The sequence below is a fragment of the Balaenoptera borealis genome (assembly GCF_965194805.1).
Source record: "Balaenoptera borealis genome assembly, chromosome: 16".
NCBI lineage: Eukaryota > Metazoa > Chordata > Mammalia > Artiodactyla > Balaenopteridae > Balaenoptera > Balaenoptera borealis.
Genome location: NC_138872.1, coordinates 29,194,836 through 29,220,186, shown reverse-complemented (window position 1 = coordinate 29,220,186; position 25,351 = coordinate 29,194,836). Strand labels below are relative to the sequence as shown.

Sequence of the window (25,351 nt, the reverse complement as noted above, 5' to 3'; positions counted from 1 at the left end):
CATAGGTCTCTTAGGCTGTCTTCATTTCTTTTTATTCTTTTTTCTTTATTCTGTTTCATGGCAGTGAATTCCACCATTCTGTCTTCCAGTCACTTATCCGTTCTTCTGACCCAGTTATTCCGCTATTGATTCCTTCTAGTGTATTTTTCATTTCAATTATTTTATTGTTCATCTCTGTTTCTTTGTTCTTTAATTCTTCTAGGTGTTTGTTCTTTAATTCTTCTAGGTCTTTTTTAAACATTTCTTGCATCTTCTCGATCTTTGCCTCATTCTTTTTCCAAGGTCCTGGATCATCTTCACTATCATTATTCTGAATTCCTTTTCTGGAAGGTTGCCTATCTGCACTTCATTTAGTTGTTTTTCTGGGGTTTTATCTTGTTCCTTCATCTGGTACATACTCCTCTACCTTCTCGTTTTGTCTATCTTTCTGTGAATGTGGTTTTCATTCCACAGGCTGCAAGATTGTAGTTCTTCTTGCTTCTGCTGTCTGCCCTCTGGTGGATGAGGCAATCTAAGAGGCTTGTGTAAGCTTCCTGATGGGAGGGACTGGTGGTGGGTAAAGCTGTGTGTTGTCTGGTGGGCAGAAATCAGTAAAACCTTAATCCATTTGACTGCTGTCGGGTGGGGCTGAGTTCCCTCCCTGGTTGTTGTTTGGCCTGAGGTGACCCAGCACTGGAGGTTACAGAGTCTTTGGTGGAGCTAATGGAGGATTGCAGGAAGGCTAATGCCAAAGAGTACTTCCCAGAACTTCTGCTGCCAGTGTCCTTGTCCCTGCTGTGAGCCACAGCCACACCCCACCTCTGTAGGAGACCCTCCAACATTAGCAGGTAGGTCTGGTTCAGTCTCCTATGGGGTCACTGCTCCTTTTAGATGCAGGTGATACAAGTTCTGAGGTCCTCATTGTACTGTGCTTTTGAGCTAAGTTTTACCAATTATATCAATAAAGTGTTGGAATAGAAAGTCATTTCAGGAGCAGATCTAGTTCCATCCCATATTTGAGAAGCCCTGGAGAACCCTCTTCCTTTTTTCAGTTGAGTTGGTCTTTGTTGAGGTAGGTTCCAGAATGAGGCCACAAGCCAGCCACATCCTAGGCTCCTGGGCTTGGGACTTTGGAACACAGCCCACAACCACAGATCCTTCTTGGGATCTGTGAGTTTGCCTGGGGCTTCCAAATAGGGGTTCACCATGAATGGAGTGAGGGGCCCAGTGGAGAGAACAGAGACCCCAAGTAGGGAGAAAGTTTATTTCTGTTAGGCTTGTCCAATCCCTCTGAAAACATAAGATGAGTAACTTCTCACTTTCCATCGGCTTTCTCTGCCTGATTTCCATTTCACCATCTGAAGCAGGAACTGTCTAGAACCTAGAAGCGGATTAAGATCTCACAGCCATTTCACCCCATCATAGGCACTTCCTCTTACATCATTGGGAGGTGGGGCTTCCTTCCTCTCCACAGAGCACAGAAGTGCAGGTTCTCCCCAGGACACACATTTGGACAGAGCAGGCTCCTCAGGCTTCCATGATGCCCATCCCTGTCTCCTTGTCCCACCATCCTCCTCCTTGCCTGCTGCTGACTCTACTGCTGGGACTCACAGGTAAGCATTCCTTGGGGTAGAATCCCCTTTCCCTGACCCCTGGACCTCCACTTACCCCTGGATTTTTAGGTCTTAAATGTAAACATGGGTGTGCCACCCGGGCAGCCACAGAAGTCCAAGGACTGGGCATTATTCAAGAGCATGAAATCAGGGATCTCAGCATTTTCTCTGTGGATCCATTGCCAGCAGTTGGTTACCAGAGGTATTGAAACAGATGATGCTTCAAACACCAACGATAACAGCTTTGTGTGTATTAACTTGTTTAATCCTCACAACATCCCAGTTTGGTAGCTATGACTATTATCCCTGATTTGCAGATGGGGAAACTAAGGCAGAGACAGTAACTTGCCTGACATCACCTATCTAAGGCAGTGGAGCACAGGATTCTTGTCCAGGCCGTACAACTCCAGAGATGATTCTTTTAACCATGTTGTGCTGCTCATCTTCTCAGAGAAGGCTAATGGAAGAAAAATCAGAAAATTCTGAGAAGGAGACAATAGATTTGTCATCACCCATCATGCCACTCAGAGAACAGCAGAGTTCAAATCTTGCAATGTTACTCCCAAACTTTTGTCAATGATGTGTTGGATGGTTTTTCTATGTGCTAAATTTTTTTTTTTCACTAAGCTTTTAACGTGTGTTATAATTTTGTTTGATCCTCAAAACAACCAGTACACTAGCGTACTAGGTTACACTTTAATACATGTTTGTGGATGCATGTGTTAATGTGTGCGTGTGTGTATGTATGTGTATATGTGGGTGTGAGGAATTGTTACCAGACACATTGGATTTCAAAAAGACTTCCTTATTTTTCCCCTAAATCATTTTTCAGTCTACATGAGATGACATGATCAGATGTTTAGTCTTTGCTGTCTTTCAGCAACATCCCTCCTTTTCTACTTCTCTATAAATCTACCCCTTACGCACACCTAAGACAAGAAAACTTCTCTCCTGGTAAATGAGTAGAATTTTGTGCATTGCTAACTTGGAGTCCACTCTTCCATGCTGGATAAGGGTGAGGAAGAAAAGAGGGTATCAAAGACACAGAGACTCTTGCCTATATGACCTATATATTCATATCCATATCTATATCTGTATCTGTAACTATATTTATATCCATATCTATAACTATCTATAGCTATAACATTGAATGCTAGTTGAAGCCTCCATGCCTCAAGAAATCTAATGAGTAATAACTATTCATTTTCTTAAACACTCATTGTGTGCCAGACACTGCTGGAACTGCCCACAGCTGTTAACTCATGTAATCATTATATCCAAGCTAGATCCTCTTGTCACGCCTACCTTACAGATAAGAAAATTGAGCAAGGAGAAGTTCAAGGTCACTCAGTGGTACATGGTAGAGGTATGATTTGAACTCAAGCAATCTCATTCTAGAGCTCATGATTTTAATAATTGCTCTTCTTGATACTGTGGCCCTGCTTCCATCCCATGAGATTTCTGCAGTTTCTGCCAATGGGTGTGCAGAAGGGTGGAGTGTGGGGAAGAGGGCTTGTGGTTTTCCTTTTTCTGAGCTCTTCTGCTTCCTGCCTACATGCAAGTTCCTTTTTGTTTTTCCCCAACTCATGTACATGGGAAACTCAGTTTCTGACATAATTTTCACAGAGATTACCCACTTAGAATTAAGTGCCTCAGGGAGATGTCACACTGGCCAATTCCCACAACATACATATATTTTTTGCATACTAATATGCCAGGAACTCTTATAGGAACATTGGGTGCCTTGGTGAATACAAGTCAAAGGAGTTGCCTGCATGGGTATTTATCTTAGTGGAAGAACTGACAATAAACAATAGACTTATAATTAAGTAAATAATATAGTATATTAGAAAGTGATAAGCGTTTAAAAAAAAAAGTAGCGGCATGACAGAATTCGGAGAATCTGTAGCGTGGGATGCATTTTAAACCTGGTACTCTTGTACGTGTGTGTGTGGGGGGCATCACTTAGAAGGGGAAATGTGAGCAAAGATTGAAAGAAGGTTCTGGAGTGAGCCATGTGGTTATCTGTAGGAGGAGCCTTCCTGACAGGAAACAGCATGTGCAAAGGTCCTGAAAGTAGAATCATCCTCCTGTGTTGAAGGATTTGGGCTTTTGCTCTGAGTGAAATTGTTGCCATTGCAAAGTTTTGAAGGGAGAAGTGACATGATCTAACACGAGTTTTAATTTATTCTAGCATTTCGTTGAGAATAGACTGCAGAGGACACAGACAGAGGCAACTAGAGCATTTGAGGTCATGACATTCATGCAACAAAAGTAAAAGTGGGTTGCAGCTGGAGAGTAGCTAGTAGAGATAAGAGAAAGAGTTCAGAGTCTGGATGCACGCCGAAGAGGAAGCAACAGGATTTCTTGATGTGTAGGATTTGTGGTGGGAGAGAAAAGCTCCAAGGTTTTGAGACCTGAGCATCTGGAAGAAGAAAGGGGATTCAGGTGAGATATAGAGGGTGTAGGGGAAATTCAGTTCAGTTTTAGATGTGTTAACTGTGGGATGTTTATTTCTATCCAAAGAAGATGACGAGTGGATAGTTGGACATACAAGTCCAGAGTTCAGGAGAAAGGCCTAGACCAGAGAGGTAATAGGAGAATTATTGACACACAGATTGTAGAGTTTTTGCTATCCCCTGGCTCCTCTCAACCCTCTTATCCCTCTTTTCTCCTCCTCTCCTTTCATTTCTCCCTCCAACGATCTTTCATATTTCTTCCCATTTTTGTCTTAGCAGTTCAGCTTCCCTGACCTCACTCTTCTTCTCCAGACTTAAAAATCGAAACCACTTGATATTCTTGGCACATTACCTTCCCTGGACCTTCCCTGTAATAGCATGTGCCCTCCTTAGGTGGCATGATTGGTTAGAAACAGTGCTTAGTGGGTGGGGTTACCAGCTCACACTCTGCAAAGGAGAGCCACAAATTTTCTCCCTAAGGAGGAGGGAAGAAATAGAAAAGAACACAGGATTTGCTTGTGGCGCCACAACAGCCTGCTCCTCTGGTTTATATCTCTGCAGTTAGACCCATGCCTGTTTAATAGGACATTTCAGAGAAGATGGAATGTGGTTACATTTCTCTGTATCTCCAGAAACTTGGTAGTCAGTGAGGCTGTGAACTCAACCTGGAAAACTTGCAACTGTAGTTAAATGATTGGCCCAGCAGTGACTCATGTCCCTTCAACTCATAACTCATTGTCCAAACATAGTCAACCACCCACAATTCTTTTCAAAACACGATTTTGGAGTTTATTGTTTCTTTGATTGCCTCCATTGTTCTATCTCCCCATTCACTTGTAGGTTTCTCAAATGTATCAGCGTTTAGAACCACACATTTTATTTTCTTGCATGGGGCAATCATCTTATTTCGGTTCACATCTTTTATTGCAGTAAAATATACATAACATGAAATTTACCATTTTAACTATTTAGAAGGTTACAAAGTGGCACTATGTTCCTTCACAATGTTGTGAAGCCATCACCAGTATACATTTCCAGAACTTTTTCAACATATGTAGCAGAAACTCTGTATCCATTAAGCTATAACTCCCCATTTCTCCTTCCCTGCAGCCACTGGTAACCCGTATTCTACTTTTTCTCTGTGAATTTGCCTATTCTATGGACTTGATATAAGTGGAATCATCTATTTTCCTTTTGAATCTAGCTTATTTCACTGAGCATATTTTTAACGTTCATACATGCTGTGGAAGGTGTCAGAATATCATTGTTTTTTAGGGCTGAAATTTATTGTATATATTTCATACATATTTCATATATATTTTATATGTATATGTGTATATATATTATATATATATATATCACATTTTGTTTATCCTTTCATCCATTAATGGAATTTTGGGTTGTTTATACTACCCTTTTTTATTGAACTGTAAGTGTTGTAAAATATTACATAAGTTACAGGTGTACAATATAGTGATTCACAATTTTATAGGTTATACTCCATTTATAGTTATTATAAAATATTGACTACATTCCTGGTGTTGTACAGTATATCCTTGTAGCTTATTTTATACATAATAATTTGTAACTCTTAATCGCCTACCCCTATAGGGCCCCTCCCACCTTCCCTCTCCCCGCTGGTAACCACTAGTTTTTTCTCTATGTCTGTGAGTCTGTTTCTTTCTTGTTATATTAACTAGTTTGTTGTATTCTTTAGATTCCACATATAAGTGATATCATACAGTATTTGTCTTTGTCTGACTTACTTCACTTAGCACAATGCCTTCCAAGTCCATCCATGTTGCTGCAAATAGCAAATTTTCATTCTTTCTTACAGCTGAGTTGTATTCCATTTTACATGCACGCACTCACACACCACATTTTCTTTATACATTCATCAGTTGATGAAATTTTGGGTTGTTTCTACTACCTTTTGGTAGTGAGAATAATGGCGCTATGAACATTGATGGACAATTTTATGCTTGAATTTCTGCTTTTAATTATTTAGGGTATACACCTAAGAGTGGATTTATTGGATCATATAGTAAATTCTACGTTTAACTTAAAAAAATAACAGAGTTAAAAAAAACTTTTTAAAAAACACTAGTGTTTCCACGGAGACTCCACCATTTTTGCACTCCTATCAGCAATGCACAAGAGTTTCAATTTCTAAACATTTTACCAACCCTTATTTTCAATTTTTTTGTTTTGTTTTGTTTTTGGTAACAGCCATCTTACAGGATATGTAGGGGTATCTCACTGTGGTTTTAATTTGCATTTTCCCAATTATTAGTGATGTTGAACATCATTTAACATACTTATTGACCATCTGTATATCTTCTTTAGAGAAACATCTATTCAATTCTTTTGTTCATTTTAAAATTTAGTTGTTTGTTATTTTGTTGCTGAATAGTAGGATTTCTTTAAATATTCTTGATACATATCCCTTATGAGATATATGCTTTGCAAATGTTTTCTCTCATTCTGTAAATTGTCTTTTCACTCTCTTGGTAGTATCCTCTGATGCAGGAAAGTTTTAATCTTGATGAAGTCAAGATTAAAATTTCTAAAATATTTTTTTGTTGCCTTCCGTGTCATATCCAAGAAATTATTGCCAAATTCAATGTCATGTAGTGTTTCACCTGTGAGTTTTTCTCAGAATTTTATAGCTCTAGCTCTTACATTTAGGTCTTTGATTATACACCATTTTTGTATATGGTGTAAGCTAACGATCCAGCTTCATTCTTTTGTATGTGAATATCAAGTTTCCTCAAATTCATGTATTGAAAACACTGTTCTTTGTCCATTGAATGATCTTGACACCCTTGTTAGAAATCACTTGACTATATATGTGAGGGTTTATTTCTAGGTTCTCTATTCATTACCTTTGGTCTATATATGTTTCTTAATGTGAGTACCACACTATTTTGATTATTGTAGCTTTGTATTAAGGTTTTAAATCTGGTAATGTGACTCCACAAATTATGTGCTTCTTTTTCAAGATTGCTGATTTGAGGTTCCTTGAGATTTCATATGAAATTTAGAATGGGGTGTTCTAGTTCTGCAAAAAAAATGTCTTTGAGATTTTAATAGGGATTGTATTGATTGTTGTAGTTTCTTCAGGTAATATTGACATTTTAACAATATTAAGTCTCCCAATCCTTAATAACAGGATGTTTTGTTCATTTATTTATGTCTTCTTTAATTTCTTTCAGCAATGTTTTGTACTTTTTGATGCACAAGTCTTTCATTTCCATGGTGAAATTTACTCCTAAGTATTTTATACTTTTTGTAGCTATTACAAATGAAATTGCTAGCTTAACTTCCTTTTGGGATTGTTTGTCACAGTGTGTAGAAAAGCAACTGATTTTTGTGTGTTGACTTTATATCTCAAAAATTTGCTGAATTTTTATTAGCTCTAATGCTTTTAAATGTTGGAATCTTCAGAACTGCTACATAAAAAATCATGTCATGTACAAACAAGAGAGTTTTACTTTTTTCTTTCCAATTTGAATGCCTTTTATATATTTTTTCCTGCCTAATTGCTTTTGTTGGAACTTCCAGTATTGTGTTGACCAGAAGTGGCAAAAGTGGGCATCTTTGTTCTATTCCTGATCTTAGGGGAAAAGCTTACAGAATTTCACCATCAACTAGGCTGTTAGCTGTGGGTTTTTCATATATGACTTCATTTATTGGGCAATTTTCCATCTATTCCTAGTTTATTGATTGTTTTTATTATGGAAAATGTTGACTTTTATTAAATGCTTGTTCTGCATCAGATGAGATGATCTTTTTTTCCTCTTTATTCTATTAAAGTGGTAAAATGAATTGTTTGATTTTCATATGTTGAACCATTTTCACAATAAATCCCAGTTGGCCATGGTGCATAAGTCTTTTAATATACTAGTGAATTGGGTTTGATAACATTTTGTTGATGATTGTTGCATCAATAGTCATAAAAGATATTGGTCTGTATTTTCTTCTTATGCCTTTGTCTGGCTTTGGTGTCAGGATAATGCTGAGAATGAGTTTTAATAGACTCTGAAAAAATTAAGAAGTCTTCCTTCCTCTTCAATTTTTTGGAAGTGTTTGAGGAGGAATAATGTTAGTTTTCTTTAAAAGTTTGGGAGAATTCAGCAGTGAAGCCAAGTGGCCCTGGACCTGTCATTGTTGGGAGGTTTTTGATTATTGATTGAATCTCATTGCCAATTATAGGACTACTCTGATTTTATATTTCTTCATAATTCAGCCTTGGTGTAGTGTATTTCTAGTAATTGGTCCATTTTATCTAGGTTATCCAATTTCTTGGTGTTTAATCATTCATAGTACTCTTTAATAATCATTTTTATCTCTGTAAAATTATTAGTATGTTCTTTTATTTCTGATTTTAGTTATTTGGGCCTTCTCTCTCTCTCTCTCTCCCTGTTTTTGTTTTTTTTCCTTAGTCATTCTAGCTAAAATTTTGTCAATTGTATGAATCTTTTTGAAGAACCACTCTTGGTTTTGTTGATTATCTTTTTTTTTTTAATTCACATTTTATTTTTCTCTTCACTAATCTTGAATATTTCCTTTCTTTTCTAGCTTTGGGTTTTGGGTTTACTTTACTCTTCTTTCTCTAGTTTCTTATGGTGTATAGTAAAGTTACTGTTTTGTGATCTTTTCTTAAATGTCTGCATTTTCAGCCATAAATTTCTCTTTAGGGTTGCTTTCTGTGCATCTCACACGTTTTGGTGTTATGTGTTTATGTTTTCATTTTTCTCCAGGCATTCTAATTTCTCTTGTGATTTCTTCTTTGACCTACTGATTTTTAAAGAGAAGGTTGTTTGATTTCTATGTATTTGTGAATATTTTATTTCCTCTTCTGTCACTGATCTAGTTTAATTTTACAAACTATTTGACCAGTGGGCTGCTTGAATAACCCTTCTTCAGATTCCAGTAAGTTGCCTTGTCATTCATCCTGTGTGACAATGACACACACATAGAGTTTTCTTATGGTAACTGGTTTCTGTAACTGTCAGGACAGATGTGTGTGGTAGACAGAAAATACCCCTCAATATAGGAGGAGCAATCAAGATGGCAGACTAGGAAGATGTGAAGCTCAACTCTTCCTACAAATACATCAAAAATATATCTACATGTGGAATAATTCTCACAGAATATCTAATGAACACTGGCAGAAGAACTTAGACTTCTGAAAGGGCAAGAAATTCTCCATGTAACCGAGTAGGACAAAAGAAAAAATAATGAAAATGAGACAGGAATCTGGATGGGACCTGTACCCCTTGGAGGGAACTGTGAAAGAGGAAAGGTTCTGCACCCTGGCAAGTCCCCTCACAAGTGGGGAGATCAGCTAGGACAGATGGGGAGCTTCAGAGCCTCAGAAGAGAATGCAACAACTGGTTTACAGCAGCTAGAATGGAGAGAGACTGGCACAGATGGTCAGTGCCACAGCCCTGCACTCCCCAGCCTGAGATGTTCATCTGCCCATGCAGGGGGTGGCTGGGTGCTAAAGCTTGGGATTTGCCACAGACCGGCTGCAGAAAGCTAGAAGTTCCTGGCGGTGAGGGGTAAGGAACTGAAAAGCACCAGTATGGGGTCAGAAGGGCCAAGACAACTGATGGTTGCAAGGCAAGTTTATTCAAATAGCATGAATGTATATATAGGTTCAGCACGGAACGAACACTAGGCAACAAATCAGTAAACCTTGTATTTCCACATAATTCTGTCGCCACTATCTATGAGCCATTATCTATGCGCCATTATCTATGCGCCACTATCTATGCATCACTATCTATGCATCACTATCTATGCGTCAGCATGCCTTATGGGCCATTCTTTGGAGATACAGACTTCCCCCTCAGGGCAGCACGTCCTTCTTCTGGGGAACAACCAGGGGCTCTTAGATCCAGAGCAGGCACCTGGAACGAAACTGGCCGCAAGCCATTTTCCTTTTTTACGCCCAATACCGCAGCGTCAGGAGTGCATACCAAGAAAGAGACAAGCAGTTCTCCGGAAAGCAGAAAGCTGAATAAGCTTACAGCTTGGGGGCCACCACAGGGATTCAGAGATCAGACCCCGGGAAAGGATTGGGGTGGTCTGCGTGGAAACAGCCGAAAGGTCCTGGAGCCTGGTGCAACCCCACCTGAGGGTGTATGCAGAGGAAGCCTGGGCCACCTTAGAGGCCAGGCACCATTGTTTGCCCCCAAACATTGTGTGAGGGGAGGAGCAGGACATGCCATTGCAGCCTTTTTCCCCATGCATGCTTTCAGGTGGCAGGACACTGCCTACACAAGCTCCAGGAGCTATTGTCAGTCACCACCACTAACCCCTTGCTTCAGGAGCAGTCACAAGGAACAGTTACAAGATGCCACTGCTGCCCCCTGGGGCTACAGGAGTGATTGAGAGCTGCCTCCACTCCCATCACATGCTCCAAGGCACGTGTGAGCCAACACTGCTGCCAAGAACCCCAGGACCAGGCACCAACCACTGCATCTGCACACCCCCTACAAAGGGGATAATGACCAACACACTGAGGAAAGAGTTGGCAGGCATCCATACTAAAAACAGCCCTCACACCAAAAATGTTAAACCCACACAAGCTACACAGGGACACTCCCATGTATAAAGAGTCTTCAAAGACCACAGTAGATAATTTTTTCTCCTAAACTCACAGAATAAGAAAAATATGGGTAAAATGAAGAAGCAGAGGAGCCAATCCCAGTTAAAAGACCAAGAGAATTCCCCTGAAAGAATAAACAATGAAAAAGATCTCTTTAGTGTAATAGACACAGATTTCAAAAAGGAGATAATGAAAATACTGAAGGAATTAAGAAAGGGTATCAACAGAAATGCAGAACACTGTAAAAAGGAACTAGAAACTATGAAGAGGAACCAAGAAAAAATAGAAAACTCATTTGCTGAGACAAAAAGTGAACTAAAGACAATGAATAGCAGAATGAATAATGCAGAAGAAGAAATAAGTGATCTGGAAGATAGAATAATGGAAATCACCCAATCAGGACAGCAGACAGAAAGCCAAATGAAAAAAAAAAAAAAAGAAAGCAATATAAGAGACCTATGGGATAATATAAAGCTTACCAATCTACACATAATAGGAATTCCAGAAAGGAAAGAAAGAGAAAAGGGGATCAAAAATGTATTTGAAGAAATTATGGCTGAAGACTTCCCACACCTAAAGAAGGAAACAGATATCCAAGTACAGGAAGCACAGAGGGTCCCAAACAAGGTAAGCCCAAAGACACCTACACTAAGACGTATTCTAATAGAAAATGGCAAAAGTTGATAAAGAGGGGATTCTAAAGGCAGCAATAGAAAAACAAAGAATTAATTACAAGGGAACCCCTATAAGGCTATCAGCAGATTTCTCTACAGAAACTTTGAAAGACAGAAGGAAGTGGCAAGATATATTCAAAGCCCTGAAAAGGAAAAATCTGCAACCTAGAATACTCTACCCAGCAAGATTATAATTTAGAATAGAAGGAGAGATAAAGAATTTCTCAGACAAGCAAAGCTAAAAGAAAACAGCAATACTAAACCTATTCTAAAGGAAATATTGAAAGGTCTTCTCTAGAAAAGAAGTAAGAATATATAGGAAAGAGAAAATCACAGTTGGAAAGCAAATCACTTAAATAAGCTAGTATGCAGATGTTAAAAATCAAAAATATTCTGTGAAAGTGATGATAACCACCATGAACAGCAAAAGGATGAACATGAACATGTAAAAGAGGACATCAGAATCATACTGATAGAATGTGGAAGAGGAGAGTAAGAAAATGTACATTTGTTTTCATTTCCTAGAATGTGTTTGAGCCTCTATGACTACCAGTCTAAGGCAAGTAGATATAGATGGGGTTAATATACTTGAAAAAAAGGGTAACCACAAATCAAAAACATACAATAGACTCACAAAAACCACAAAGAAGAGAAATAAGTATAATACAAAAGAAAATCATCAAACCACCAAAATAAAATGAAAGGGACAAAGAAGAAATACAAAATCAATGGGAAAACAGGCATAAAATGGCAATAAATACATAGCTATCAATAATTACGTTAAATATCAATGGAATGAAAGCTCCAATCAAAAAGGTACGGAGTGGCAGATTGGATAAAAAAACAAGAGCCTACAATATGCTGCCTACAGGACACCCAGTTTAGGGCAAAAGACACACATAGATTGAAAGTAAGGGGATGGAAAAAGATATTTCATGCAAACAGAAATGAGAAGAAAGTGGGGGTCACAATACTCATATCAGACAAAATAGACTTTAAAACAAAGACTCTAAAGATAAAGAAGGACACTATATAATGATAAAAGGCTCAACATAAGAAGAGGATTTTACACTAGTCAACATATATGCACCTAATATAGGAACAGCCAAATACATAAAACAAATACTAACAGAAATAAAGGGAGAAATTGACAGGAATACAATAATTAGACTTTAACACTCCACTCACATCAATGGACAGATCTTCTAGACAGAATGTCCTAAATGATACAATAGAACAGTTAGACTTCATTGATATTTTCAGGATTTTACATTTAAAAAAACCCAACAGACTACACATTCTTTTCAAGTGCACATGAAACATTCTTTAGGAATGATCACATATTGGGGCACAAAACAGACCTCAATGAATTTAAGAGTATAGAAATTATCTGAAACATCCTTTCTGAACACAACAGCATTCAACTAAAAATCAACCACAGAAAAAGAAATGAGAAAAAAGATTACATGGAGACCAATTAACATGCTACTAAAAAACCAGTGGGTCTACGATGAAATCAAAGAGGAAATTAATAAAATACCTTGAGACAAATGACAATGAAAACACAACAATAGAAAATCTATGGGATGCAACAAATGCAGTCCTTAGAGGGAAGTTCATAGCATTACAGTTCATAGCCTTCATCAAAAAAACAAGAAAATTCTCAAATAAACAACATAGCCTAACACTTAAAAGAATTAGAAAAAAAGAACAAACAAAATGTAAAGCCAGCAGAAAGGAGGAAATAATAAATATCAGAGAGGAAATAAAATAGAGATTAAAAAAAATTAGAAAAAATCAAAAATACCAAGAATTGGTTCTTTGAAAGGGTAACAAGATTGACAAACCTTTGGCCAGGCTCACCAAGAAGAAAAGAGAGAGATCCTGAATAAACAAAACAAGAAATGAAAAAGGAGACATTACATCTGATACTGCAGAAATACAAAAAAACATAAGAGAATACTATGAACAGTTACATGCCAACAAATTCGACAACATAGAAGACATGGACAAGTTTCTAGAAACATACAGCCCACCAATACTGAATCAAGAAGAAACAGATAATTTGAATAGACTGATCAATAGAGGTGAAGTAGAATCTGTAATAAAAAACTTCCTACAAAAAAAAGTCCAGGACCAGATGGCTTCACAGGTGAACTCTACCAAACATACATAGAAGAACTTATACTGATCCTTCTCAAACTCTTCCAAAAAGTTGAAGAGGAGGGAACACTCCCAAAGACATTCTATGAAGCCACCTGATATCACACCCACACAAAGACACCACCAAAAAAGAAAATTACAATCCAATATCTTTGATGAATATAGATGCAAAAATTCTCAACAAAACATTAGCAAACCAAATCCAACAACAAACAAACAAGATCATACACCACGGACAAGTTGGATTCATCCCAAGTTAACAAGGGTGTTTCGACATACAGAAATAAATCAATATGATACACCCCGGAAACAATACCACATGATCATCTCAATAGATGCAGAAAAAATGTTTCACAAAATTCAGCATCAATTCATGATAAAAACTCTTGCTAAAGTGGGTATACAGGGAACAAAACTATTTATGACAAACCCACAGCTAAAATAATACTCAATGGTGAAAATCTGAAAGACTTTCCACTAAAATCTGGAAAAAGACAAGGATGTCCACTCTCACCTCTTCTATTCAACATAGTATTGGAAGTCCCAGCTAAAGAAATCAGACAAGAAAAAGGAATAAAATGTATCTAAATTGGAAGGGAAGAGGTAAAATTGTCATTATATGCAGATGACATGATACTATATATAGAAAATCCTAAAGACTCCACACTAAAACTACTAGCACTGATCAACAAATGCCACAAGGTAGCAGGATACAAGATTAATACAGAGAAATTGGTTGCATTTCTTTACACTCACAATGTAATATCAGGAAGGGAATGTAAAACAAACAATACCTTTAAAACTCACACCCCCAAAAATAAAATACTTAGGAATAATCCTGACTAAGTAGGTGAAAGACTTATACACTGAGAAATATAAAATATTAATAAAGGAAATTGAAGATTATTCAAAGAAAAGGAAAGATATCCCATGCTCTTGGATTGGAAGAATTAATATTGTTAAAATGGCCATACTACCCAAAGCAATCTACAGATTTAATTCAATCTCTATCAAATTACCCATGACATTTTTCCCAGAACTAGAACAAATACTACTAAAATTTATATGGAACCACAAAAGACTCAGAATTGCCAAAGCAATCCTGAAGAAAAAGAACAAAGCAGGAAGCATAACCCTCCCAGACGTCAGACAATACTACAAAGTTACAGTACTCAAAACAACATGGTATTGGCACAAAAACAAACATATGGATCAATGGAACAGACTAGAGAGCCCAGAAATAAACCCACACACTTACAGTCAATTAATCTTTGACAAAGGAAGCAAGAATATATAATGGGAAAAAGATAGTCTCTTCAGCAAGTGGTGTTGGGAAAGTTGGACAGCTGCACGTAAGTCAATGAAATTAGAACATACCCTTTCACCATACAAAAAAATAAACTCAAAATGTCTTAAAGACTTAAACATAAGTCATGACACCATAAAACTCCTAGAAGAGATCATAGGCAAAACATTTTTTTACATAAATTGTACAAAAGGTTTCTTAGGTCAGTCTCCCAAGGCAATAGAAATAAAAACAAACAATGGGACCTAATCAAACTTACAAGCTTTGGCATAGCAAAAGAAACCATAAACAAAACAAAAAGACAACCTACTGAATGGGAGAAAATATTCACAAAGGATTTGACCAACAAGGGCTTGCTTTCCAAAATATACAAACAGCTCATGCAACTCAACAACATTTCTCCAAAGAATAAATACAAATGGCCAATAGGCACATGAAAAGATGCTTACTAATTATTAGAGAAATGCAAATCAAAACTAAAATTAGGTACCACCTCACATCAGTCAGAACGGTCACCCTTAAAAGCTCTACAAATAACAAATGCTGGAGAGGATGTGGAGAAAAGAGAACTCTCCTATACTGTTAGCAGGAACGTAAGTATGGAAAACAATATGGAGGTTCCTCAGAAAAATAAAAATAGAATTACCATATGATCCAGCGATCCCACTCATGGGCATATATCCTGACAAAACTCTTATCCAAAAAGATACATGCACCCCTATGTTCATAGCAGCAGTATTCACAATAACTAAGACATGGGAGCAACCTAAAAGTCCATCGACAGATGAATGGATAAAGAAGATGTGGTACATATATACAATGGAGTACTATTCAGCCATAAAAAAGAATGAAATAATGTCATTTGCAGCAACATGAACACAACTAGAGATTATCATACTAAGTGAAGTAAGTCAGAAAGAGAAAAAAGAAACACCATATGATATTTATATGTGGAATCTAAAAGATGACACAGGGAATTCTCTGGTGGTCCAGTGGTTAGGACTCCACACTTCCACTGCAGGGGGCCTGGGTTCGATCCCTGGTCGGGTTACTAGGATCCCACAAGCTACGCCACATGCCCTCCCACCAAAAAAATGAGGCAAATGAACCTATCCACAAAACAGAAACAGACTCACGAACATAGAGAACAAACTTGTGGTTGCCAAGGGGGAGAGGGTAAGGGTAATGTAATCTATTATATATGGAATGGATAAACAACAAGGTCCTACTATATAGCACAGAGAACTATATTCAGTATGCTATGATAAGCCATAATGGAAAAGAACATATTAAAAAAAGAATGTATATATGTATATACAAGAATATATATATGCATAAATGAGTCAATTTTTGTACAGCAGAAATTACCAAAACATTGTAAATCAACAATACTTCAGGATAAAAAAATTTATAAATGAAGTAAAAAAAAAAAGTAGCCCCCCAAAGAGATCTATGTCCTATACTCACCTGTGAATATTTTACTTTACTTGGAAAAAGAGATTTTGTAAAAGTGATTAAGTTAAGACTCTTGCTATGGGGAGAATATCCTAGATTATCAGTGGGGGCCCAATATAATCTTATAAGAAGGAGGCAGGAAAGCCAAAGTAAGAGAAGTACAAGTGACAATGGAAGCAACATTAGAGTCATAAGAAGATGGAAACCATGAGAAAAGGAGCATAGACAGTCTCAAAAATTTGGAGAGACAATGATCAGAGCCTCCAGAAGAAATGTAGCCCAACTAACTCCTTGATTTTAGTCCAGTAATACCATTTCTGGTCCTTTGACATCCAGAATTATAATAAAGCTGTCACTTCAAGACACTAAATTTTAGATAATTTATTACAGCAGCCTTAGGTAACTAACAAAACATGACTATGTCATTGGAAAAAAATGCTAGGGACTTGAAACAATATTCTACTTTCTTCTTAAACTAAATGTTCATTGTGTTGGGAGCTCTGCACATCACTGCCACTCAAGTATCCAGGTTGTTGGAGCCGACCTCATCATGAGAATGAGGATCTCTGCGGAAGACGGAAGTTGGTCCATAAAGGCTCTTGCAGTTAAATGAATAACCTACGAAATATATCCATCACTTTTCCTCACAACTCAGTGGTCTAAAGAAGTCATGTGGTCCCACCTAATGCAAAGGCCAGAAGTGCAGCACTCCAGGAGGCCACAAAGTGAACAGCCAGAAATATTTGGTGAAGTATGACACTTCCAAAGAGGGCTCAAGTACTCAAACCCATTCTCTGCCACATCATTTAACCTCTCTGTGCCTCAATTCCTCTCTTGTATTAGGGTCTCACGTTATAGGCTCATTGTGCAGGTTGCATGCAATATACACGCAATGGGCTGAGTTCAAGGCTGGCTCATGGTGTACTAAGTTAATGAAAACTGTTGTTGATAAATAATTGAGAAAACCTACTGGATCACCTAAGGATGAATAAATAACTGGATTGTGTTTCCCTCCAGGAGTGGCAGGTGAGAACGAGCTGCAGGTGATTCAGCCTGAGCGGTCAGTTTCAGTTGCTGCAGGAGAGACGGCCACTCTGCACTGCAGCATGACCTCCCTATTCCCCGTGGGGCCCACTAAGTGGTTCAGGGGCACAGGGCCAGGCCGAGAGTTAATCTACAGTCTCAAAGGAGGCGCCCTCCCTCGAGTAACAAATGTTTCAGATACTACAAGGAGAAACAACACGGACTTCTCCATCCGCATCAGTAACATCACCCCAGCAGACACCGGTATGTACTATTGTGTGAAGTTCCGGAGAGCAAGCCCTGATGTGGAGGTTAAGTCTGGACCAGGCACTCATCTCGCTGTGAGTGGTGAGTATGGCCTGGGTCTCCTTTGTCCCCCTGGTCTGTGACAGCAAGTCAACAAGAATGCCCTCCACCCTTTGAGAAAAAAAAAAAGAATCAAGTGCAGCAGTGGGTGCTTATATCATGATCTGATTTCACTCCCTTCTACAGATCAGGGAAACTGAGGCCTGCAGAGGTCGTGCTACTTGCCAAAGGCCCCGCAACTGGGAAAGCTGGGAAAGTCTGGAACCCCAGTCTGCCTGGCTCCACAGCCCTTGCCTTTTCCCCCCCCGTCCGGCCCTTTGGTTCCAGGGATGAGGGAACTGAAAGTCTGAGAGACTTGCCCCGTCACAGCCCAGGTATCACCTCCTGCCTCCAGAGAGTGCTCCCCTCCATGTGGCTGAGTCTTCTCTTTATTCAGCACCTATTGAGCACCTACTGTGTGCCAGGCCCTGCTCCAGATGTTGTGGAAGCAGCAGTGAACAAAGCAGACAAGGGCTCTTCTCCCATGAAACTTATGTTCTTTCCCCTTCTAAAGAGAAGTCTCTCCAGGGCAGGGTTTCTTTATTTCCTCTTCAGAAACATCACACTGAGAAGAAATTCCTAGAGGCATAGGTTCAGTGTTTACTCTGATGGCCCGGGCTAGAGGAGATGCCCAGAGGTTGGGTGTTTCCTGGGGGTCTGTTGGGAAAACCCTCCTGTGATTCAGGGACCAACTCACACAGTCACTGAAGGTTCCCAGCAGAGCTGGGTCATCTCAGAATGTCCCTCCCCAGGGAAGAGGTTCCCCATGTGGGTGACTTAGGGGTTGCCCCATTGAGGCAGCAAAGGCACTCATTAAGTGTTTTCTGACAAAGACCCTGGATCCACTTTCTAACTCCTGAATCCTGGACTGTGACACAGGAGGGACTTTTTGACACTGTCTGCCCAACCCTCCATGTACAGATGGCGGCCTGAGGCCAAGAGGTGACTGGAACCCAGACCACAGTCCCATGGTCAGTGAGTGAGGGGATCCTTCCAGAACCCAATCTGATTCCAGGCCAGGCTCTTTCCTGTACCAGCATTGGAACTGGTTTCATGGAAAAGCCTGGTACATGGAAGTTGAAGAATGAAAGCTCCTTGAATTAACCATTGAACATGATGTTTTCATTGCTTTCCCATAGGTTCAGAAGGCTCCTCGCATTCAGGCCCTAAGTCCTGAGGTGACTGGCAACTTCTCCCTACTTTCAGCCACATGATACCAAATCCCTCATTCCATATCAGCACCTAGAGCTGCCCATTGTTTCAATAGCTACTTAACATTCAGGGTATGGAGACAATCGTTTTCATTTTACAGTCTCCTGTTGAAGGATACTAAGGTGTTCCTAACCTCGGGCTATTGAAACAGCATAGCAGTGGATAACCTTTCCATGTGTCACTCTCCTCAAAGGGGAAATACCCACTGGAAATAGCATTGCTAGATCAGAGAGTATGTGTATTTTAATTTGTGTGATTATATTGCCAAATTTCCCTCCTAGTCATGGTAGCAAATGAATCTTCCCAGAGCTCCAGGCATTAGCAGGGAAGGTGGCTTTATCCTGATTTTGCCAATATTACTAAACTTCCCAGATTGTCGGTTCCTTGCTCAGCCAATCACAGCTAATAAGTGGTTCCACTGCCGCTCAGATCTGCTGCCTCCCAGGAGGCTGCTCATCCTCTTCCCCAGGCCGCCTGCCCAGAGGATTCCCTGGATGAGAAAGGAGGGAGGGAGGGGGAGGGGAGCAGCAGCCTGTCAGATGCTGAATCCTCCTCATGGCACTTACTCCTTATAACCAGTGCTCTGAGGGTAGGGCCGTCTGTTGTCCCTTTCACATAGGAGGACACTGAGGCTCAGAGAGAGGACCTGATTTGTGAGCAGGTAGGGGAGCCGAGATTGAACCCAAGTACTTAGACTCACGGCCCTGCTCTCTGCACACACCACTGTGCTTGTCAAAGTGTGGAGAAAACTCCAGGCCTGTCCTCTTAAAACCTTGTATTGTTCTGTTCTTTACCAATAAGCATTTTAAAAAGTCCTGCATGGGAGGCAAGTCTAGCTTTACCACAGATCAGGCAGATACTACAGTGTCTCATGATGTGTTGAATGTTCCTAAAATGCAGGGCTCAACACACTTAAAAGCATCAGGAGATTTTCTCTCTGTTGTTGCGATCTTGCTCCTTCACTAGGCCTCATGTGGGAGCAGCTCTGGGAAGCGTAGAATGGACAGAGCAAAGAGAGACCAGTGCAATCCAATCAGCACCATGCACGCCCATTCCTGGCTCTGCAGACTGAGGAGGAGGAGGGGGAGGTGTTCCCTAGAGGGTGCTGGGGCCCCTGCATGAGCAAGAGTTCATATGCTAGACTCAGGGGTCAGGAGCCCACGTCTTCCCTTGTAGCTACAGGGTCCCCAGGCCTGGGCACTCAGAGGCCACTCCTCCCTGTAGTTGCTTGAAGTCAAGAATCTCAGAGGGAAAAGGGGAGGGTGGTGGTCAGTGTGGGGGCTTGTGAAGGTGGGACGCTTGCTCTGCTGATGGACAGGAAAGCTTGGAGGTGACAGGAAATACTTCTGGGACATGGTGGGTGGGTGAGGAGACAGTCCCTTCATTTCTCTCAGCCTCAGTTTTCTCATCTGTAAAATGGTGATCATCATGTTCTCCTTTCAGGAGAGTTGGAAGGATTTGAGGTGCTCTGTCTAAATCACCAGCACAGGGTAGGGGCCCCCCAAATCGAGGTGTTATTTCAAGGCTGTGACCCAGTTCCCTGTGCTGGGTCCCATTTCCTCATGTGTAGAAAGAGGATAATCACACAGCCTTTGCATGATGTCCTGAGCGTACAATGACCTGGTGACAGGACAGCCCCTCAGGGAGTGATGGTGCTGGCCTTCCAGACTGTGTGATCTTGGCAAGTCTCAGTTCCGTCTAGTCCTCAGTTTCCCAATCTGTAAAATGGTGGTAATCATGCTGCCATTCAGGGATCTGTGATGACTCAATGGGATCTAGGAAGTCCTGGATGGGGTGGGCTGGGTATCACTGAGCTCAGTGCACAGCGGTTGAGAGCACGGGCAGAGCCCCCCTGCCTGGGCCTCCATCCCAGCTCTGCCCCGTCCCGGCTCTGGGACCTCTGACGAGTCCCTCCCCACATTGGGGCTCGGGGTCCTCGTCCATCAGTGACATCACTGCCCTTACAGAGCTGATGCAGAAACTGAAGGAGGGACACATGTCAAGAGCTTAGAGCAGATCCTGGCATATGGTATGTGTTCCACCAGCGTGAGCTCTGATGTGCTGGAGCCAGAGGACGTCGGATGGGGTCGCTTTCTCGACGGGACTAAGTACAACTGGGGTTGGGGTGGAACTGGTTTCCTTTTGACCTTGGCTGCTTATTAGAATCACCTGGGAGATGGTAAAAAGATCCCCAGACCCTGGTTCCACCCTAGAAATTCTGATTTAATTGGTCAGACGTGGGCCTGGGCAGCTGAGTGTTTTCACTCCTGCAGAGGATGCTGGTGCCCAGCCAGGACAGAGGAGCCCTGAGTCACGTGTTCTCTGAGGTCAGAGGGAAGGCTGTGGTTTTTCCAAGACAGAGGTGGGTCCCCCGTGATACCTGGGTTGTAAGAACAGCTCTCCTGGGTGTGAGTGCTTCAGAATAGCCTGTGACAGTGACAGGTCTTAGGATGCCCAAGAAAGTCATTCGGAGTCGATTGGCAGGCACACACCCCACCTCCAACAGAGCTCACCTGGGCTGAGAGGGGCGTCCTCCCAACTCAGACCACCCTGTTCAGACCCGAGCTTCTTCGCTGGGGAAACCTTCCCATCTTTACACACGTGTGTGTGTAAACAGGCTCTGGAATGCCTGCAAATGCTCCCTGCTCAGCCTGGAGACCTCCTGCCTCAACACACCACAGTGACACTGACAAAATCTGTTCTTCCTCCTTTCAAAATGCTTCCAGCTTCTGTAAAGAGCTGATCTGCAGGAAAATGCCTGTGATCTCTTGTGTGTTTTGAAAGCCAATTCCCCAAACTTGTTTCTTGAGGGAATTATTTTTAAAAATGGGAACAGATTTATAATTTGGTGTTTCTACTAGTTGTTTCATGTGGCTTTTTGCATAACAGCTGCATGGAGCATGATTTGAGACTCTTCTTGGTGTTTCTGTTGTGCTTTTGCTTTGCCTTCTTACTGCCTAAAAAATAAATGGGTAGTTTTAGAACTAGAATGGCTAGATCTTATGATAACAATCATGGGTGTTATTCATTTTTTTAAAATTAGGGGTGTTATTGATTAAGCACCAACTGTATGTCAGGCTCTGTGTTTTACATATATCCTCGCTCACCTTACCAGGTGGTGCTTGTATCTACTTTGTCCAGAAACAGACACTGAGGATCAAGGATAAAGAACAGTGACACTAAAATCAATCTGTCCTGCATGCAGTGAGATGAGCTCTGACCTTTACTTGCTGGGTGCCTTTGACCAGCTTCGTCCTCCCTGAGCCTCATCCCATATATGGAATCACTCTTGGGCCTCCCTCACAGGGCTGGTGAGGGGATTAAAGTGCTGAGGGTGATGGAGAGATCAGGCCATCTTTAGGCTCTGAAGAAACTCTGGACAAGTGGTAACTGATCAGAGTATCTTGTCCCTTTAGGGGTGTCCAGGATGCTGGTGTTTATACAATTTGACATAGTAAGGTAACTCCTTGCTATGTCCTCAAACGTTTGATGAGTTTTAAGAAGCAAGTTAAGTATTTACAAGTGCAAATATTTGTAATGTTTGCTGTCTGCTGAGTTTTACAGGAGGTGTTGAGTAACAGTGAACAATTGGGAAACACCCTACAGGAACTTTCTAAAGAGAGAAACCACCCTCACATTTGATTTACCGATTTGTGTGCTTCTGGGTGCTTTATAGGCCGGTGTCTGTGTCTGTACAGATTTAATAATAATTAAGAAATTAACCACCACTGGTTTCTCAGCACTCAGTGATCTTTCTTCTCAACCCAAAACTGAACCAAGAGAAGAACCCAGACTCAGAAAAACATCCATTTGCCCCTTTCCTTTGAAATTCAGGGATTGATACATTAGTCCTACTGGAATATTCATGGAAAGAATGAAAATTATGAAGTAAATTCATAAACACCTGAAGGGACAGCTCTGGATATAAATACAGTCTGGGTTAAAAAGAGATCTGTGTTTGTTTAATTTTGTGAATCATCTTGTGTTTTACTCATAGCAAAAATGCTCCCACTGCCTGATTTAACCCTCACTGCAGCCCGGGAAGGATAATGCCTGCTGTCTCCTTTCACAGAAGAGGAGCTGGGAGGTGCCAGGGCCACACCTCTCGTTGGATGGCCAGCCTGGTTCAGCTTTCATGTGGTCCCGCTATGACCCTGTTTCCCATGCATTTACTTCTGTAAACACTTCTCCGACTTACCTAAGTTTTCCAGGGGGAGCCCAGCTAGGAACAGTTAATAGGAGAGTAAGACCAATCAGTACTTTTGTTCCTTTGCCCAAACTGGTGGGAAATCACCTGGCTGATGTAAGAAGGTGGACTTTGAACTCAGGCCTGGAATTCGATGTCAGCCCTGCCCCTGACTCAGAGTCACCTCTGGGAACCTGTGTGTCTCCTCTGTCAGATAAGCATGATGACACTGCCCTCCCAGAACTATTTGAAGAATTTAAAAAATAATATGTGTGGTGGTTCTTAACGGTGTCACATTTTTATCATTAGTGATGATAATTACAATCATGTCCATCATTTATAAATGTTCTTTTTGTAGCCAAACCCTCTCCTCCTGTGGTATCAGGCCCCACAGTGAGGGTCACACCTGAGCAGACAGTGAGCTTCACCTGCAAATCCCATGGGTTCTCCCCCAGAAACATCTCCCTGAAATGGTTCAAAAATGGCAATGAGCTCTCAGCCTCCCAGACCAACGTGGAACCAGAGGAAAACAGCGTTTCCTACAGCATCTCCAGCACAACCAAGGTGGTGCTGGCCCCGGGGGATGTTCGCTCCCAGGTCATCTGCGAGGTGACCCACATCACCCTGCAGGGAGACCCTCCTCTTCGTGGGACAGCCAACTTGTCTGAGACCATCCGAGGTAGATGCCCCTCATGCCAGCCTAAGGCCACACCTGCCCTCAAGGCCCCAGCCTGTTCCTCCTCCCTGCTTTTTGCTCCAGGCCTCAAATTGCCTGGAATCTACTTCCTGACAGTCCTGCCCAATCACCGGGCTCCTAGAGGAGCTGGTCACTCACTACTGTTTTAATGGCAGCTGCCAGGTGGCCACCCATCATGTGCCAAGCACTGTGCTAAGTAGTTTCCTTTACTTTATCAATTGTTTCTCCAACTACTGAGCTCCTACTATAAGCCAGGCCCCTATGTGCTTGGTGATTTCATATATTTTGCTGCGGTTATTATATTCCAACTGCATGCCAGGGGCTGTGCTTGTAGATGGCACACATTATTAACCTAATAGGAGCGAGTCCTTGAGCACCTACTGTGTGCCCTGCAGTGTGCTTATGATTTCATTTATATGCAAAGAGACCCTCCGTGTTTGAGCACCTGCTGCATGCCTGACTCTGTCCTCTGGTGACTCCCTTGCTGTGCTGGAAGCTGTTATCCAGCCCCTCTCCTGTGGCCTGTTGGTTCCATAAGGTCAGAGCTTCTGCCTATGCTGTTTCAGTTCCGCCTACCTTGACGATTACTCAACACCCCATGGCGGGGAACCAGGTGACTGTCACCTGCCAGGTGAGCAAGTTCTACCCCCAGCGCCTACAGCTGACCTGGTTGGAGAACGGAAATATGTCCCGAATAGACATGGCCTCGACCCTCATAGAGAACAAGGACGGGACCTTTAACCGGACGAGCTGGCTCCTGGTGAACTCATCTGCCCACAGGGAGGCTGTGCTGCTCACCTGCCAGGTGGAGCATGACGGACAGCCGGCGGTCACCAAAAACCATACGCTGGAGGCCTCTGCTCACCAGAAGAACCAGGATGCAGACGAACGTCTGGGTGAGGCCTCCACTCCAACTGACCCAGTTCTTTACCTTTTTTATTTAATATTAAAGGTAGTAATTCATGTCTATTATAGAACAATCTAGAAGTCAATAGGTGTAAAATATAATTTTAAAATAAGTTCCCTCCCCCAAATCCCACACCCCCAAGGATGACCACTGGTAAGAGTTTGGCATATTCTTTATAGATCTTTTGACAGAAATATCCATGAAAGAAAGTAGGAAGGAGGGAGATCTTCCTGTTCATAGAGTCCTGCCTCTCGCTTTCTTCAACTAAGAGTAATTATGTTCCTCATTCCCTGTCCACCCACCCACCTCCTTCCTCCTTGTTCTTTCTAACCTCTGCTTAGTCTCTCTCCAGCCTAGACTTTTCCATCCATATCAGTAACATCACCCCAGTAGACATCTGCACCTAATACTCTGTGAAATTTTGGAAGGGTAGCCCTGAGGACATGAAGTTTGAGTCTGAAACTGGCACCCAGGTGACCATGAGTGGTCACTGCACAGGGCTCCTTTGTCCCCTGATTTGTGACAATGGACCAGCAATGATCACAGTCCCTCACTGAACATTTTCTAAATGCAGATCTCAGTTCAGCTCTGATCTCCTTTCCTGCTTCAACAACGCAGAGGGTTTGGAGTTTACAGAAGAGACTCAGGGAGAAGTGAGGGACGGGCGATGTTGTTGAAGAATTGCTGCCTTTAGTTCAGATGATTGGGCTAAA

General features: G+C 41.3%; 1 protein-coding gene across 1 annotated transcript; it reads left to right on the top strand.

Annotated features, from left to right (window-relative positions):
- Positions 1–756: 756 nt before the first annotated feature.
- On the top strand, positions 757–24,980 carry LOC309613918 (tyrosine-protein phosphatase non-receptor type substrate 1-like). Its single transcript, XM_082361465.1, has 4 exons — positions 757–1,592; positions 17,286–17,639; positions 23,393–23,713; positions 24,298–24,980. Exons 1-4 carry the CDS (start codon positions 1,517–1,519, stop codon positions 24,714–24,716), a joined length of 1,170 nt encoding a protein of 389 aa, XP_082217591.1. The 5' UTR covers positions 757–1,516; the 3' UTR covers positions 24,717–24,980.
- Positions 24,981–25,351: the final 371 nt, after the last annotated feature.

What these genes read in the sequence shown, in the direction of transcription:
- LOC309613918 (XM_082361465.1), top strand. Translation starts at nt 1,517, where the DNA reads ATGATGCCCATCCCTGTCTCCTTGTCCCACCATCCTCCTCCTTGCCTG. An exon ending in CACTCATCTCGCTGTGAGTG is followed by an intron (nt 17,640 to 23,392) that starts GTGAGTATGGCC and finishes TTCTTTTTGTAG; the next exon opens with CCAAACCCTCTCCTCCTGTG. An exon ending in CTTGTCTGAGACCATCCGAG is followed by an intron (nt 23,714 to 24,297) that starts GTAGATGCCCCT and finishes ATGCTGTTTCAG; the next exon opens with TTCCGCCTACCTTGACGATT.